At 36.7% G+C, this 19,136-nt stretch overlaps 1 protein-coding gene across 3 annotated transcripts in view; it reads right to left on the reverse strand.

Moving 5' to 3' along the window:
• Positions 1-19,136, reverse strand: part of CCDC85A (coiled-coil domain containing 85A) — a 184,787-nt gene that overhangs the window by 34,726 nt on the left and 130,925 nt on the right. For 2 of the 3 annotated variants that reach the window (XM_081264731.1, XM_081264728.1), the window contains one exon: positions 1,089-1,165. The exons of the other annotated variant lie outside the window; for it this stretch is intronic. In XM_081264731.1, the coding sequence (XP_081120857.1) occupies positions 1,089-1,165 (77 nt within the window). The remainder of the gene's footprint in view (positions 1-1,088; positions 1,166-19,136) is intronic. 3 annotated transcript variants of the gene reach the window in all.

A 19,136-nucleotide genomic window follows, 5' to 3' on the forward strand; every position in this document is an offset into this window, starting at 1 on the left:
AGACAAAGAAGAAAAACCTCTACCAGTAATATTGTATGATACAAATAATCCCTCTGTCATCACACATTCTGTGTCCACATGTAGTGAGAAGGGGGAGAAGTAGGTTCATTAATCTCATGATTTCTAGGCAGTTAGTTGGCCAGTGGAAGAGAGGGAAAGGCATTCTTCCATTCAGTACATGATAGCCCAAGTCACCATTAATGAGCAAAAATATCTTATAAACAGATTAAATACCCCTAAAATGTCTTCCCAAAGAATCTTTGCATTAATATTTAAATCCCTTTTGGGATACGATCTTTGACTTCATATTTAAACTATTACTTATGTTTTAGGTATCATTTTCCATTCAACACTTATAAAATAACCACCAAAATGCAGAAAGAATGCTAATGACTAATTGCTTAGAGAAAATCCATTTCATATAATATTAGAATACAATTCTATCTTCATATCTGTCATGGAAATTAACCTAACATCAGTAGATTAGTTCAGCTCAACAAAATATTTTCTGACAGCACACAGAAACAATGTTGTAAGTGAAATATATGACAAGACATTAAAGATCCCAGAAAAAGTTCCACTTTACATTCACCAGGAAGAAAATGAAGTTCCAAAGTAAAATGTCAATTACTGTCATTGCTTTGTTGCACTAAAAAAAGATCACTTAAAGCACAAAGAATCTTAGAAAGTACTAATTTGATTAAAATTAAAACTACCTGCAGGTTTATCCCACGCAAACTAGCAATTTTTATAATTTAAATGAGTCCTTGTCCTATATTCACTGAGTACATGCATATGCATAAGAGTAATACAAACAAAGGGACTTTATTTTCTATTCCTCTATTTTCTCTTCCTTTTAAAATTATTTCACCTTATTTTCAAACATCCATATCCTTGAGTATACCACTTACAAATGTGGATAACACGATGGCCCTCATGGAACATAGTCACACTCCACAGGATGAATGGCTATTTACAAAATGACTTCTGTCATTTAAAGGAGAACATGTAATTGAGACTTTACAGTTTAAATAAAAAGCTACAACTCCAAAGACACTGACTAGCTATGAGCTCTGGAAGTCACCCACCTGGGGCAGCATGCGATTTTCTTCCTCCAGCTGTCTTACTCTTGCCTCCAGCTGCCTAACATAGGACAAGGTTGATTCTAAAATTAAAAAGAAAGAACTCAGATTATCCACACAGGTCTTGTTCAGTGCACTGTCAGGATATTTCTGGTTTGATTTATTTAAATCAGACTAAGTGACCACTTAGTCTGTTATTTAAAAAATTATTCCCCAGGAAAAATACAACAAAAGCCATGGAAACTATAAACAGTTTTGAATAATTGTGTAGTGGTAAGAAGTATGAGAAGTTTCTAGGTGGTTAGACTGCCGGATTTGCACACCAACCAGCCCTTAGAACATTAAGCATCTTTATGAAAGATACTCCATCATTTCCCATTCTATGCATTTTGCATATTTCTGTAAAATGTGATCTGTAACCAAAACAAGGTCATAATAAAAATGACAGATACTCAGTTCCCTTCATTTTCCCAGTAAATAATTTAAAACCAACATTTGTTCTTCTCAAAAATCTATACATATTGAAAACAGGCATAACAGGACTAAATATTTTAATTTAGGCTAAATTTTAACTTTTATATTGGCCACATGTGGAATAAACCCAAATTTTCAGGTACAATCTGGGAAACTGAACTAAAATTGATAGTCTTCAATTCTTCACAATCTCAGATGGATGCTGAAAGTTCAGAATCAGCATTATACTCATTTTCTGTTCCATATTACAACCCCAAAGTTTATGGCTTCTTCTCAAAAAAAAAAAAAAGATAACAGATGGAAGAAAGTAGAGCTTCAGTTTTAAGAATATTAACAGTAACTTTTCATAAAATGAAAATATTCAAGCATGTCATAATAACATAGTTGCAAGTAATTCATTACCCAAGAACAAACCTTTTAGGTATAGGGCAAAGTATGCCATCACAAAAATCCCTGGAAAGCATGCTTCCATAGTTAATACTAAAGTGGCAGAACCTTCTCAGTGATCATGTTCTTTGATCTCTGAATCACAAAACGGGGGTGGTAGTGCATTTAAGAGGCAAGTGTTTGGAGCTTGGAGCACCTGATAATCTGAAGTTAGGCTAAATATTCCTGTATTTATGCCATGATCTTAAATTTATCATGGAAACCCCATTTTTATTTTTTGATATGGGAATTGCTTGGATGAATTCAATTCCGTGTGTGTGTGTTTTCAAAGCAATAAGCTAATATTTTATTTTACATAGTAAGTGCCAGCCTTTTATTCACAAATATCACCATTAAGCCCATCTCTGCTGTAGACATAGCATGCCTGTTTCACAATGATTTGCAGAAAGCCCCCATCATTAACATTAATATAAGGACACACTGACCTCACAGGGATAGAGAAGATTGGCCTTGAGTATTCTTTATGTAAGAAATGGAAGGTAAGGGAAACTGAAGACATTTGCTAGAGAAGTTTTTTTTTTAAGCTTAATGTAATGTTAAAACTCTGCTTTATGGACTTTTCCAAAGGCAAAAAACAAGTATACAGCATAAATGAATAGCAAAATTATTGATTTCATGAGTCTGCTTTACTCTAGCAAATGAATAAGTGATTTGCAGATCATCAAGATGTGAATGTAGATTGCCCGATTTATACAGTTTTGCAAGCCCAGCTCTCTCCTCTTAAAAAAAAAAAAAAAAAAAGACTACTTGCTAAGGACCATCCAAATGAAAAATTGATCAGCAATATTCTATTTAAACCATGAAAAAATAAAATTTTTCTCCTTTGTTCACAATTTATAGCTTATCTTAGTGCCCTTGTACTTCACTATCTCAAAATCTGTGACATTTAAAAGACTCTACGTAGCATGATTTGAATAATATTTTTAAAATGCCACTAAGTCGAATTTGTTTTAATTCTGTGACTAACTTCAGTCACTTTAATACATTTCTCTTTCAAATCTTTACACATTTGATGACCTCTCTACTTAAATAGAAGTATTCTCCTCATAAAATAAATAAATGAAGCCAGAGGGCAAAGGCAAATTCTAGAGTTTGGAAAACATTCTCTAATTTCCATTTTTAAAGTTGAATTACAAAAGATCAATTCCAAATCTTTGTTCCAAAGCATTCACCAAAAATATGGGCTAAGGCAGGAGTAGATGGGAAATAGTTTATACCCATAAAATAATGGAAAAATACTAGAAATGAAGGCAAAGAAAGTTTTGAGTTCATCCCCTTAAAACATTACTCTAGGTGCTGTTCTAGAGTTGGAAGAGAATACCAGTTATTGCAAGTCTTGTTTCCAGAATACAAGTTCTCTTTTAGGATTACAAGCTGTGTGCTAGGTTCCAGAAGACACTGTTAATTATTCCAGGCTCCTAGCCTCTTTTGCAATTATTAGTTAACTAAAGAATATTCCAAATGAAAACACTGTCCTGGAAGGAAAAATACCTCATCTGCATGCACAAATCAGAGTATTCATGCTGTTTGTTGTTTCATTCAATAAAAGAGCCGATTATATAATCTTTTAATGAGAGTAGAGTAGGCAAACACTTTTCTGAAATATAATGCCAGGTCAGCATTGGATCCCTAAGTCCCTAATCCCCCAACTGTGGAATGGAAGAAAAATAAGTTAATTTTGTTAATTTATGGAAATTTCAAGGATTATTTGTACTGCACCATAGATCAGCTGATATATAACCTTATAACATAAACTTATAACCAGTAATATGATAGGAAATGCATAAACTACTTTTTAAAATAAAACGGTATAGGATAAAGAAACTCCACACATCACATCACAATTCCTGTCCTTGTACTAGTTGAATGTCAGGAGAAAAAAAAGTGACAGAATCTTCTTGTGGGATAAAAAAGAAAGGGAGTCCCCTGAGCATCAGATCATATTTGACCATATCGGCTACAACCTTTTCTTTCTCCACGATGACAACCATAGAATAAGCTGGTCTCTCACTACATACAACAAACATGAAAGATAGTAGTACATTGACTGAAGTATCTGACAAAAACTGGCAATCTTTTTATCATAAAGGGATAAACAGAAAACTTCATTACGATGTATTATAATTTGAATTGATCATTATATTTTATACCAGGGACTGATACTTCAAATGGCATTTTGAAACAGTTTATGAAACTTTCAGAATTCTGAGGCTGATGATCCAAAAGAGCATAAAAATAGACAAATATTCTGCAATAATCTACATAGATGTAAAATGTGTTAAAGAAGGACCCTGTCTTCCAGAAACTATAACCACTTGGGAGAAGTAACCGGGGGAAAAATAAAACCAACAAGGTAATATCAAATTGAGTGCTAAATCACATAGAACAAGAAAAAAGATCAACGGGGGCTACATTTCTTACAAAGGCGAAGCCTGAACTTCAATGGATCAATGGAATTATGAAAAGTTGGAGATGCATGAGGGGAGTCACAGGGTAGACAAAGGCCAGAAGCTAAGAGTAATCCTACTGCATACAGAGAAGGAAAGTAATCATATGACAGAAGAGTAAGGGACTATTAGGGAGGGAGAACAAGGATGGGCCAGGTTATGTCCTGTGTCAGGGATCTGGGAAAGCCAACATAAAAGCAGATTGACACTTGGATTACTGCGATTTTAAGTTCTCTAAAAAGTTATTTCTCTTTCCATCCTGGGAAACCTTTAGACAACTAGACATTGGAAAAGCAAAGAACAAATCATAGCAACATGAAAATTCAGTGACATGCTAAAGATGTTCTTTGGGCAAGTCTCAAACTTTCTAAGCAGAACCCATTTTTTCTCCATGCATCTCACTTTTCTTTGAGCCTATGTGTACAACGTTCACAGCAGTTCTTGCAACAAGTGTCAGAAATCAGCCGAAGAATTCCACTAGCTTCTCTATCTTCTAAATTAGTCCAATTTTAGAGGTGGACTGTATCCTAGCCTTTCCATTCCATATTAACCCCCAGTCCCCAGGCTACTTTTGCAAATGAGAGAACTATAGACCAGAGAGTAGTGAACTTGGATCTTAACCCTGAGGATTTGTCAAATATATTCAAAATATTCCGTTCCATTGCTAGGGCACCACAATGATTCCCATCTTAGGTCTTCTAATAATGAAGTGCCGTCAAGCTTCTTACCCTGATAGTTAAACACTAAATTCTCTTTTTAGATATTCTTAATGGATTTATCTTTATAATCACCTGATATTTTCCTCAAACAATATCTAATTTCATTTCATTTTACCTAAAATGTATTCAGTTGTATAAAGGAGCTCTATTTTTTTCCCTCCACTATTGATCAAAATATTAAACACTCTTTTCTTCCCTTTGGTTTCTAAAGCATCCTTTCTCCTACTATGGAAACATCCACCTTTGCAATCTCTCATCAATGACCCTGATTACTATATATAAAGGGTTTACCATTGGTACTTAAAACTGTCTAAGGTTTGTCAAACTTCCAAGTGGTTTTAATCTGCTTGGATAAGAGAACTCTCATGTTTCCATTTTAGAGCAGAAAATAAATCTGACGATGGTCCATTCTAACACAGATACCAACCACAGTGATTTTATGGTGTGGAAAGGGGAAAAATCATTCCAAAGGCTATAATAGCCTTATGATTGTACAAGTTTCTATGGCTAAGAGCCAAGATTTGAATGTCCCTTTCAAGACTCTTGTTAAAATTTAATTATTATAATGAGAGGGAACCTTAAAGAGGTGATTAGGCATGAGGTCTCCCCGACTTATGAGTGGGATTGGTGCCTGACCCTCTCTTGCCCTTGAGCCATGGAATGATCTAGCAGAATGTTCTTGCTAGATGCCTGCCACTCAACCCTAGCCTCTAGAACTATGAGCCAGTAAATTTATGTTCACCATAAATTCCCCAGCCTTTGATATTCCGCTCTAAGGGCACAAAATGGACCAAGTCTCTCAACAAGGATCCAACAGCCACAGGATTTTCATTTCATAGGCAATCTTTTCAATAAACCCCAAGCTCAATAGACGTGGTTTGAACTAGTTCCAGATTAATCCCACCAGTCAAAGGCTTTAACACATTCCTGAGGAAATTATTTCAGCACAGTACATTTTAAAAATCATTACTGTTCTGACAAAAGTGTTTCTCTTTCTTCCTCAGGCAAGCTAAAGTCAGCTTCCTACTTACAATTCATATTAGCTCTGAAAGTATCAGATTACATGTCTCACTATAATTTGATGCTTTTCTTATTTAAAAACTTCTTGGAATCAGCATTTTCAGATTGGTCTGGATATATAATTCAGACTGCTTTATTGGAACAGTTAGGATTTTTTTTTTAATGGAACTTTAATTACCCTACAGAATTAAAAATTGGTACCAAGCCGACCTGTACTATTTATTAATTCCACTCCTCTCAGTTCCTTCTCTCTATGCTAACCTGAAGGAGAAATGAAAGTTATTTCCTATCCCTCTTTCCCCATATTGAAATCTGTTCAGTTTCTCACTGGCCTAGAGTTCTCTTAGCTCTGCTTCTTCCCATAGCTTGCCCTGACCATGTGTACCCTCCTCATGCCACTCTGCCTGGTCAAACTCTCCCTATTCTTCTATTTACAGAATTAAACATTTTATAAATAGGGCTGTGAAAGATGGGAAAATACTGCTTTGTGTAATGATGTGTCTCACATAGTTTAGAGGTGTTCCGAGAAAGCTTAATGAGATGTTGCAAAGATTTTTACCTGTGTACACACTGTTCGGTTGGTCCCTTTAACTCTGAAGGGCAATAATTCTAAAATGTTAAATTCCACCCACTCTATATGTTCTCAGCTTTCCTCCTTGTCAACAGATCACATATTGAGTGCCTTGTGATTTCCCTGCTTTCTTATAGTGTTGTTTCTTTTCAGCATTTGCCCGAGTAAGCTAAATGAAAATACTACAACCCCCACATACCGACTGGTAGTGTTTCCTGAAGTGGTTAATGAATACTTGATTCTTCAATATTAAAAGAGGTCTCCAGCCAATAGTTTTTAATCTGCTGTATGCCCGACCAGTACTCGAGACACAGTAGCAAGCAAGAGTAATAAGATCTGGGTATTCATGGAACTTGCATTTCAGTAGGGAAGACAGAAAATAAAAGGCAGACAAATAAGATATCTTATGAAGGCAAAAGATACAATAAAGGCAACTAAACAGTACTAGGATAGAGCAATTTCAGAAGAGAATCACTGTAGGGAGGAAGGCCCAGGAGGAGCCCCCTTAGGACTGTGACTAGCAAATAAACCCACCATACAAAGATCTTGGAGAAATGAGTTCTAGACAGAAGGAAGCAAAGTAGTGCTAAGACTCTGGCTGAGAAGATCCACATTCTAGAACCCAGTCAGAAAGGGGGAAGTGACAGCAGCTTGAAACAGAGCTCTGTCTTGTCACCTTCCTCCACTGCTTATGGTTTTAAAACCTTGTGCTTTTCTTTGGATGTTCCTATTTAGACCTAGTTGTAGACTGTTTGATTATTGAGCATTCATTTTAACAAAAACTATCATGCACGATTCCTTTCTCTCACACTATTTCCCATCCATTAGAAAATTGTGTTGTCTATCTCCAAAATATTCAGAAAATCCTACCGCACAGGAGTCTAACAGGTGTCCCTGCTTGCATTCTTGCCTCCTCTTCCCCAAGATTTAAAATCATTCACAATTTGTTTCAAACACAAGGTACCCAGGGTTTTCTTTCTTTCTAAGTCAGATCTTTGCAAGCCCTACAATAGCTCTTGGCAGCAGCGTCCTTCATGATCTGACCACCTGAAAACCTCTGACTTCAGGTCATTACTTGCTCTTCTCCAGTCACAGGACTTCCTTCATGCTTCTGCCCCAGCAACCCTGCTTTATTCATTCCCTCTTCTTGACATGCTCTTCCAAGTCAGCTGTTTGACCCCCTTCTCTTCCACAAATCTTCCCTGAAACCTCAACTGATCTCAGGGAGACACAGCCAGTCCTCGGCATTTAACTATTCACCCAACTGCCACCACCTGCACCTCATCTCCCTGACCCTAGTGTACCTTTTTTTTTTTTTGGGGAAAAATATTTTATCAACTCCTATCATGTAAACTAGTTTTTTCTTATTTTTATTGTATAAGGCCTGTCTCTACAAAGAATATAAACTCTGCAAGGTAAGGACCTTCTACTACTCTGTTGCATGACATAGTCCCAGTGCCTGGAATAGTGTCTGGCCCAATAAAATGTTACAAAATGAACAAATCAAGCAGTTACATACACAGTGCCCCAAAAGCAAGTGATTTCATAGTACAAGTCTATACCTTTTGATCATTTCACAGGAAAGAAAGTTTGTAATTACATGAAGCCTAACACCAATTCTATTGTATTATGTGAAAATCATTCTGTGGCACATTAAATGTTGAATGGAAACTTTGGGGAGGATCTCAACTGATGTCAGATTCAACTCTTTTAAGTAATTTCAATAAGAGAATCTGAGATGTGTTCTCATCAGCCCTCAGAGTTAAAATGTTACAATGTAAATATGTGTGTCCCTACCAAAATTCATATATTAAAACCTCACCCCCACAGTGATATTAAGAGATGGGGGCTGTGGGAGGTGATTAGGTCATGAAGAAATCAGATTAGGGCCCTTACAAAAGGGGCTTGAGGGAGATCTTTTGCTGTTTTCCCAAGTGAGGACACATACTAGGTGCCATCTATAAGGAATGAGACCTTAGACTCCAAGTCTGCTGGTGCCTATATCAGTCTTTTCCAGTCTGTTATTTTTTATAGTATCCTAAAAGAACTAAGAGTAGGGGAAGTTGGGAGACATGGACAGAGAAATAGTTGTAGAAAGAATGCAAAATGTAGACCATGTCTACCACGAAAGTCTTGGAATACAATATAAGTGCCCTAATCTGCTTCAGGCAAATGAAGTTCCTTTTGGTTATAAATAGCCACTGGAAGAAATTTAGACTTCACCTGGAAATTTTCTCCCTAGTCTCTTCCTGAGAAGGTCTATTGAGGGAGCAGGAGCGAGTACAACTGTGTAACACTGTGCCAGGCAGGTGTCAATTGAGCACTGAGTGAGGGAATCTGAGCTGTCAGAGAACAGTCTGAGGACGGCTGTGGGCAGTGGTCCACATCAAAACAGGGTGCGTTTCATCATGAAGAGAAAAAAATCTGTCAATTCAAGGCAAGGAAAAAAAAATCCTGTCTTGTTTATTTTAATTAGAATGAAGTCTGGAAAGACTGAGCCATTTTACTAAGAATAGTTTGACAGAAAAATCATGAGTGCTCTTTGCTCTGCTTCAATGCCATGCAAGTATTATATTTCCTGAAACAGTGTTGATTTTCTCTATTATTTCCTATGAAAGAGTAAATGGACATTTAAAACTGACAATCTACATAGAAATCAATTTGAAAATCAGGAAAAGAATGTCAGTCTATGCCCCAACTTTTATAAACAAACACTATAAATTTGTTCAAGATTCTCTTGTCCCAAATGAGTTTTTTTTAAATGGCATTTTATTGGGTATTTGCTACCACCCACCTGTTGACCTGATCCTTGGTGCTGTGGATTCAGCACATCCCCTGAACTGTCATGTGTCAGAAACTTAATCCTCAAAGTCACACGTTAATGGAGTTTGAGAGGTGATTGGGTAGAACACTAATAAATGGATCATTCATTTATTAGTGGAATGTCAAGGGAGTAGTTTTAATGTAAAAGAGCTCCCTCTGGCATGATTACACTATCTCACTATGTGGTCTACCAGGTTTTAATGCAGCAAGAAGGCCCTCACCAGAAACTGAGCAGATGCCAGGACCATGTTCTTTGACTATCCAGCCCCCAGAACTATAAGAAATGCATGTGCTATCTTTATAAGTTGCCCAGTCTCAGGTATTCTGTTACAGCAACAAAAAATTGTCTGGGACACTGAGCATTGACACCTGTCTGTCACAGCTTTGATTTCCTTCTATGTATAAGCTGGAGACCCTATCTGATAAGGCCTTGCCTTATATTTTTTTTTCCCCAAGTTTCCCCTATGACCACCACAGTGCTATATGCTAGATGATGTTCCATAACATTGTTGAATGAATGAATGCCCTCCTTATTCTGTTCCCAACTACCCTGGGAGTTACAGTTAACTCAAAATGTGGTCAGAGTTCCATCTATAAAACACACAATAGCAAGCAATCTCACTGAAGGGTGTTGTACAGGAATTTTTTTTATGCTCTAAAATTGTGTTCACTTTTACTCTTTTTCTCAGAAAGTGTCAATCCCACATAGGAGGTAGCAGGTAAGTAGCAATAAATTGGGCTAAAGAACTAGCGACTACGTGGAAAATATTTCAAACTCTAAAGAGCTATTTAGTATGAGTACCATTTTAACAGCTTTTCAGGGATAAAATGTATCTTTCTTTCCACTGTTACGTTGCTTGTGTTATTGTTGTCATTTCCCAGAGAAAATAACTGCCTTCTCCCAATACCAGAGGATAAAAACGAATGTCATTTTAACAAGTGTTACAATTTTCTTTAATGTACGTAGCTCCCTTGTAAGTGCATCCTGTTTGGTATTGTCAATGAATGCATAAGGAAGGAAATATGCAAAAAACAGAATTTCAAAAGACAGTAAACCTATAAAAATGTTATTTTTCTCTTAGCATAATTAGTATGCTTTTTATGTATATTTAGCTGTTTTAAAAGCTTATATCTACCAACTTCTATATTGCCATTTTACTTTTCAGAAAAATAAAAATAAATTTTATCAAACGGCACAAACATCAATAATTTGAACTCCATCAGCTGGGAATTCATAAAAGTTTTTTGGATTTAGCCTATGTATACACTCTGCACTGGCTAGGAAACAATAGTGGGCAAAACAAACTCAGTGCAATAATGCAGCAATCGTTATATTTGGAGAGGAAATTTTTGCAAAATTTTAAGCACTATTTGTACATTGAGTGGTTATTTAAAATGAATGTTAGTTTAGATAAACAATTGGAAATATTACACATTTTGGCATATATTTTGTAAGTTAGCTGTTGGGGTGTGTTTATAATTGCTGTGCTTTGTAATCTTTGAGTTAACACATTGAGCACTTACTATGATCTAGGCACTCTTTCGTGTACTAGATACAACTCATGAAAACAAATACGGCTCCTCCTCCTTGAGAAACATTGTACTTGGGAAGGCAGGTAGACAGGCATGCGGGCACGTGCAGACACACACACACACACACACACACAGCTGTTCTAAACATCCCACTCTGCTTCAGCTTACACCTAGATCAGCAGAGACTAGGGCATCTAAGTCCAAATGTCAAGGTAAATAAACTGGTAATGAACTTTCCAAGCAGCAAGAACATAACTTGTAATAAGTCCAAAATGAGAATGAACCAGAGGCATTCAAAGAACAGAAAGAAGGCTGGAGGGTTTGAAGTTAGTTTCAGGAAGTGAGGGGACAGGAGAAAAAAAAAAACAGGGAAGATCGATTTGTTTCCTGGGTGAGGCAATTTAAAGAACTTGGATTTTGCATTGTTTGCAGTAGGGAGCCCTTGGGGAAGGGAAGATGTGATACAAGTAGCAACATCTCACTTTACTTATACTTCTAAAATTGGCAATCTATTTTCTCTGTAGATGACAGAGGAACAAGAATGGAGGTAGGATATCACTGAGGGAGCCTCTGCAGGCGATGAGGGAGCCAGATTCAACAAGTCTCCAGCAGGTAGAGCCAACTAAGCATGTGGATAGAACAAGATGTGAGGTGTTAAGAAAAAAGTAACAATCAACAGTAACTGCCATTTGGGGCATGAACAGTTGGGGATAGTGGTAGTCACATGATGTCTTAGAGAAGTAGCAGGAATGGGGTTTGAAATTGAGAGTTCTAGTTTGGTAGAAATATTAAACCTAGTATGAACAAACATCTAGGGCAACTGCGAGAACGCAATGGAATAGATGAATCTAGAGCTCAAGAAAAGTGATCTACAGTTTTGATTTAAATGTGGAAGACAACAGCATAGAGCAATTGTTGAAAAGAAGGATTAGGATATGGAAGGGGCAGAGCCACATGGTAACATTCTTCAATCCCCTTCTCCCAGACCTGAGCCACTATCCAGCCTTCCTTGTAGACACAAGCACAATTACTGTGTATCCTCTCCTTGGATACTGCTATAGTCAACTTTCCATCATTATAAAAAAATAGTTGAAGCACTTAATTATTGTAGTTGATGACTGAAAAGATTTATTTTGGCTCATAGTTCTAAAGGTTCCTATCCAAGATCAGGTGACCCAATTGCCGTGGGTCTCCAAAAGCACTGGGTCTTAATTGTCAAATAGGAACACTAAAGTCGATGACCTTTCAGACTCTAACACCCATAATTTCTGGTTTGCAGTTGTGCATTTTAGAATTATCCTTACTAATGTCAGAACTGTGAAAGGGGGCTAAGATAGGATTTCTAAAGGTATAAGCATATTATTTGGCTACTCTTATTTATTCATTAAGCATTTATGGAATACCTACCAATAAAGAATCAGAAAACATGTAAGACTACATTGCAGTGTTTTGAGAAAGGGAATAAGGCACACCTATGTGACAGATGCACAACTGTTTGTAGCCAAAAAAACATGCTCATCTGAAGCAGGTTTATATTTAGAAGTACTATTCTTTAAGAATATCTCCTTACCTCCTTAGAATCTTTCCCAAACATTGAATCCTTAAAAACATCCTTCCCTGAAGAAAATGACCAGATTAAGGAAAAACACTTCTCCAATTTTAATCTTACATAATGAAATATTATCTGTTGTCATTCTTATGATCCTATTACTGAACACTGGCAAAAAAAAAGAATCAAGAATTATTGAAGAACTCCCATGTTGAAGCATCTATGGTATGCTAATTGAACTTGAAATATCAGGCTATTTTTTACTACAGGCATTAATAAAATTGAAATGACATACGTCTTAAAAGTCTGGTTCAATTGAGACCACACAAGTTAACCTGAATGTGTTCAGTGTGTTCTTCCTGTTCTTTGATTTGAGAGACTCTTTAAAATAGTGTGGTTAAGAGAGAAAGTTCTAGCCAGGAAAATTTCAGCTGACCCTGAAGTTCATTTGGGCTCTGCTAGCCTCAAGGATTCCATCATTTCATCTTTGCTAAACAGTTACTAGGCAACAGCAGAGTAGTCAATTTGGTCAAGCAGGCAAATCAGACGACACAAATAATGGCTAATAACTTTAATTTATTGTGTATCAAGCACTGCTAAAAAGGCACATGCATTTTTCACATGCATTAATGTATTTGATCTTCACTGCAAAACTAAGTGGTAGACATTATTATCTTCATCTTATAGAAGAAAGATTGAAGGTTTAGAAATATAATGTAACTCAAAGCCACAAAGCTAGTAGGTTGCAATTCTGGAACTCAACCCCAGGTCTGCCCCAGCAAAAACCACCACAGCAGCAATGTAAATATTCCTTATTGCATAGACAAAAATGAAGACCAGATTAAGCTGTTGTTATCAGCAATTTGATCAACATCCATCATCTACTTGACTTACTTTCTAAAATACATTTGTTTGTTTATTTATTTAGGTGGTGCTAAGGATTGAACCCAATGCCTCACACATGCTAGGTAAGCACTCTACAACTGAACTACAACCCCAACCCCAATCTACTTGATTTGAACCTTCTTATTATGCCTGAACAGTACCCCATCACTCAGTTGATAAGAAAAATAGTTTTGTTCCTTCAAGAAATGTTAAGTGCATAAACTTCAAACTGCACTTGATGGTACCCTCAGGTGAACAAATCAGCCAAAGTGAGGAGGACAAGTTTCACAGTCAGCAACCACCAAGCCACCCCAAGCCATGTGCCTGGATCTGTAAGTCATTAGTGGGCTTAATAAGTACAGTGCAACCTGTGGAAATTTTCACAAACATCTTACAACCCAAGTCTCAGAAAAGTCCACAGGCTTCGAAGACATGGACACAGGCAAGTGGTAGTTTCTCCTGGCTTGTTAATGTCTAATTTTAGTTTTTCAAAGGAGCTATTTTCTAGAATTTCTCCTGGATTCACTTCTGGATAATTGGGAAGCCAGTGAAATATTCATGGCATTTAAAGTTATAGCTATTCATGCAGTTGACATTATTCTTGGGTGATAACAGAGAACTTGATGTATATTACCGGACAGAAGTTGGTCCCCTCACCTAAATCAAATGTCCAATGCACTGTGTTTAAAGTGGTCATCCCTGCCTACCAAATCCCATGAACTCTCAAAGTACATATCAGTTCATGATACCTCAGAAACCAAAGTAAATATAATAAATTCCTGTACCTAAAATAACTAATTTTTATGTAATGGTTTCTTAAGCTACATACAACTGTGTATAGCCTGTAATTATACAATCAAACCAAAAGCATATTTTAAATCCATCTTGGCCAAACAATAAAGTCTGTTAAATTTTGTTCTGCTTTTGCTAACTTTCAGATTGATTTTATATTACTGTAGAAGTGCTGCATTCTGTATAAAATGAAATTCTAAATCAATTGTTTTTATTCGCCTTTACAAAATAAATGAATGCTTCTTTCACTTTCAAAGAAAATGGAATTGAAAAATCTAAGTTTTCACTTGAGTTACCTCTCTTCACTGTGTGGTCATTCTGTTTAGTAAAATTTTATACCATAAATAAAAATTTACACATCAAAAAGTGTAAGAGTAGATTATGAAATTGTAAAATAGAATCTGAATTCCATGTCACTTGGGGAAGGAACTTTGTTCATCTTTGTAAGCCCAAGTCTTACATCCTTATTAAACCCCAGATAGTCATTCAACTAAGGTGCTAGCCTCCTTAACATGAAAACACCACAAGTATTTTAACAGTTTAAAATGTCTCTGGAACAAATCCACATATTTCAGCCACCTGATACTTGACAAAGGTACCAAAAATTTATATTGAAGAAAAGATAGCCTTTTAAACAAATGGTGCTAGGAAAACTGGATCTCTGTATGTAGAAGAATGATACTAGATCCCTACCTCTCACCATGCACCAAAGTGAAGAGGACAAGTTTCACAGTCAACAACAACCTCATCTCTATACCTGGGACATTGATCCACTTTAAATAATGGTGATAAATACAAAGACTTAGGAATTTGACTAGAAACTTTGCTATTGCTAGAAGAAAATCCAGGGTCAACACTCCATCATATAGGTCTTCCTTCACAAGACCCCTAAAGCTCAAGAGATAAAACTAAGAGTCAACAAGTGGTATGGCATCAAATTAAAAAGCCTCTGCAAAACAGAGGAAACAGGTAAGGGCTTGAAGAGAGAGCCTATTGAATTGGAAAAAAAATCTTTCCCAGATGCTCCTTTGACAAGGGTTTAGTATCCAGAATATAACAAGAACTCAAAAAACACACCAAAACAATCAACCCCCCACAATAAAATAATCAATAAATGAGCAAAAAAACTAAGACATTTCTCAGAAGAAATGCAAATGGTCAACAAATAAGAAATTTTCAATATCTCTAAACAAAAATGCAAATTAAAACTACACTGATTTCACCTCACTCCAGTCAGAATGACAGTTATCAAGATTGCTAATAATAATAAATGCTGGCGAAGATGCAGGCAGAAACACACACTCATACATTGTTGCTGGGACTGCAAATTAGTACAACTCTGGAAAGCAATATGAAGATTCCTCAAAAACTAGGAATGGAACCACCATATGACCCAGCTATCACACTTCTTGGTATTTATCCCAAAGAACCCAAATCAGCATACAATGGCAATACATCCATTTCAATGTTTATAGTAGCACAATTCACAGTAACCAAATTATGGAATCAGCACCGGTGCCCATCAATAAAAGAATTGATTCAGAAATTGTGGTATAAATACACAGTGGAGTTTTACTCAGTCATGAAAAAGAATGACATTATGGCATTTGCAAGTCAATGGATGGAACTGGAGGACATGGTGGTAAGTGAAATAAGCTGGACTCAGAAAAATCAAGCGTTGGCTGAATTTTTCTCTCAGGAGTGGTAGCCAGAGCACAATAAGGGAAAGAAGGTGGGTATGGGGTCAGAAGTCAAAGATATACGGAAGATCAATGGAGTGAAAGCAGGGGACGGCTATAGGGGAAGGGAAAGGGGAGGAAATGCAAAATGAATTTAACAAATTCTCATAATGTACATGTATAAGCACACCACAGGGAACGTCACCTTTGTGTATAGATATAAGGCACCAATGAAAAGTAAATAAATGAAAGAAAAAGATCAGGAAAGGAAGGAGAATAGGGAGAAGAGCAGGAGAAGTAGGGGAGGAAGAAGACTGCAATGAAGTAGATTCTGGCACATATGATTTTGTCAAAATGGACTTAATTATGTCTAACTATAATGCCCTAATAAAAAATATAAGCTAATATAAAAATGTCCTAGGAAAGTTAGAACGAGAGTTAAAAATATTAGCAATTCACTTTAAGTATAAATACCAAAAGGGTCACAATAAAAGCACTACCCCTTAGGGCATATTAAGATTAAAAAGAAAGTCCACCTGGTCCCAAATGGTTTGACACATTCTAATTAAAAATAATAATAATTAAATAATTTGTATTCACTAGGGAAAATTTCATTCTGATAAAATATCTCAGGGCATGCCGAGTGAAAGGAAGCTGGCGAGAAGGATGTCTGTTGCCTTATTTTTTTTTTTAAATAAATTAGCATTATTCTCTCCTGGCTCCAATGGGAGTACACAACTATCTATTGGGGGCACCACCATTGCATAAGGGGAATTAGAGTTCTGCACCCCACCCCCCAGAATAAACAGAATTATGCAAGATTTTAAGACAACAGAAGAAAGTGAAGGGTTCACTAACAGAATTGCCTATATATACATCCTCTACCCACTCCGTTGGAAACTCAGTTTTGTGTTAACACCAACAGCCCAATTGGTGCTTTAGTTTGAAGGTACTGGCTTATCAGATTTACTGAGAAAGGCTTCTTAAATCATGTTAGACCTAGAAATGAAACAAGATGAATTGTTTTTAATTTGCAGTCTGTCCTTAGGAAGTACACAGGAACATTTAGAATAAAACAATAGGCCCCTGGCCTGTATAAATTCAAGTCCATGGAAAATGATGAATATCTCCTACATTTATAAATATATATATATATATATATATCTTTCCATAAGTGATCATTTTAATGCACTGGCCTAGAGATGAATTCATCTTTTTAGTCTAAATAACAATTCACTTGAAATTTATTCTCGTCGCTTCGGTCTTATGCTGGGGTGCCAGAGAAGTCAATCATCGTGAAAACACCAACGTCTCACATCCTGGCATAGCAATGGAGCTGGGAATGTAGTTCCAAATACATATGAAGAAAAATTAATTACTTGGAAGAGATACACATTAATAATTCTAAAGCAGGAGCTGCTCAATTTTCTGCTAATAAGATCCAATCAGGTTTTATATACAGGTTTAGAAAAATACTTGCTTTGAGATTGACACCATGATTGCCTATTTGATAAATTTGTAGGGAGGAAAAATAATTTTAGGTTTTCAGCCAGGTTTCATCTAAGCTTAGAGAAGCTACTGCTTCAGGAAAGAATATCAAAAGAGGGGAGGGAGGATATTCTATTGTTTTCTACCGAGTTGGACCTAAGCAAGCCAATGCAGTGGTCCTACCAAAGTTAAACAGTCTCCCCAGAGCTTCAACACAGTCTCCCTTACTCTAGATTTGGCCCTCAGTCTCTACATTTTCAGAGGCAAGTTCTCTTGTACTGCTGTTGAATCTCAGCACTTGAGGTCTCAGCTCACTGCCCATGACTTTCTGTGGCAGGCAATTCCCTAGCCAACTTCAGGACATCACACAGAGATCTTCTCTGAACAGCTTACATCTTCTGCATGACCTCAGCTGCCCATATGAACTTTTCTGAAGCAAATCTGATGAATATAACACAGACCAGATGGCCAGTATGTGCATAAAGCACAACTTATCTCCTTTCCTCATACATTCCCATCATTACCACACAGCTGTTCCAACTATTTTTTCATATATATTATTCCACTTAATAGTATCTGAAAAGAGTATGAAATATTTATTTATTGCAAAACAATATCTAAAAAGGATTAATAGATTCCTTTAAAAACTTGTTCAGGTATTAAAAAGGTATGATGTCTTTTCCAACATTCTTCTTGCTTCAAGAACCAACTCTTTGCAGACAGGTCATCTGGGATTTTGTGTAGACTGGGAGTTAAAAGTAAAGTGCAAGAACTGGGCCTCCTGGATTTGAATACTTCCTCCACCTACACTGTGGCCTTGAATGAGCTATGCAAAACTCCTGGCTGGAGAGTATACAAAGAACTCAAAATTAGACAATAAGATAACAAATAACCCAATCAACAAATGGGCCAAGGACCTGAACAGACACTTCTCAGAGGAGGATATACAATCAATCAACAAGTACATGAAAAAATGCTCACCATCTCTAGCAGTCAGAGAAATGCAAATCAAACCCACCCTAAGATACCATCTCACTCCAGTAAGATTGGCAGCCACTATGAAGTCAAACAACAACAAGTGCTGGCGAGGATGTGGAGAAAAGGGTACACTTGTACATTGTTGGTGGGACTGCAAATTGGTGCGGCCAATTTGGAAAGCAGTATGGAGATTCCTGGGAAAGCTGGGCATGGAACCACCATTTGACCCTGCTGTTGCCCTTCTTGGACTATTCCCTGAAGACCTTAAAAGAGTATGCTACAGGGATACTGCCACATCGATGTTCATAGCAGCACAATTCACAATAGCTAGACTGTGGAACCAACCCAGATGCCCTTCAATAGATGAATGGATAAAAAAAATGTGGCATCTATACACAATGGAGTACTATGCAGCAATAAAAAATGACAAAATCATAGAATTTGCAGGGAAATGGATGGCACTAGAGCACATTATGCTTAGTGAAGCTAGCCAATCCCTAAAAAACAAATACCAAATGTCTTCTTTGATATAATGAGAGCAACTATGAACAGAGTAGGGAGGAAGAGCAGGAAGAAAAGATTAACATTAAACAGAGACATGAGATGGGAGGGAAAGGGAGAGAAAAGGGAAATTGCATGGAAATGAAGG

This window comes from Spermophilus citellus (genome assembly GCF_964194105.1).
Source record: "Spermophilus citellus genome assembly, chromosome: 13".
NCBI classification, from domain to species: domain Eukaryota; kingdom Metazoa; phylum Chordata; class Mammalia; order Rodentia; family Sciuridae; genus Spermophilus; species Spermophilus citellus.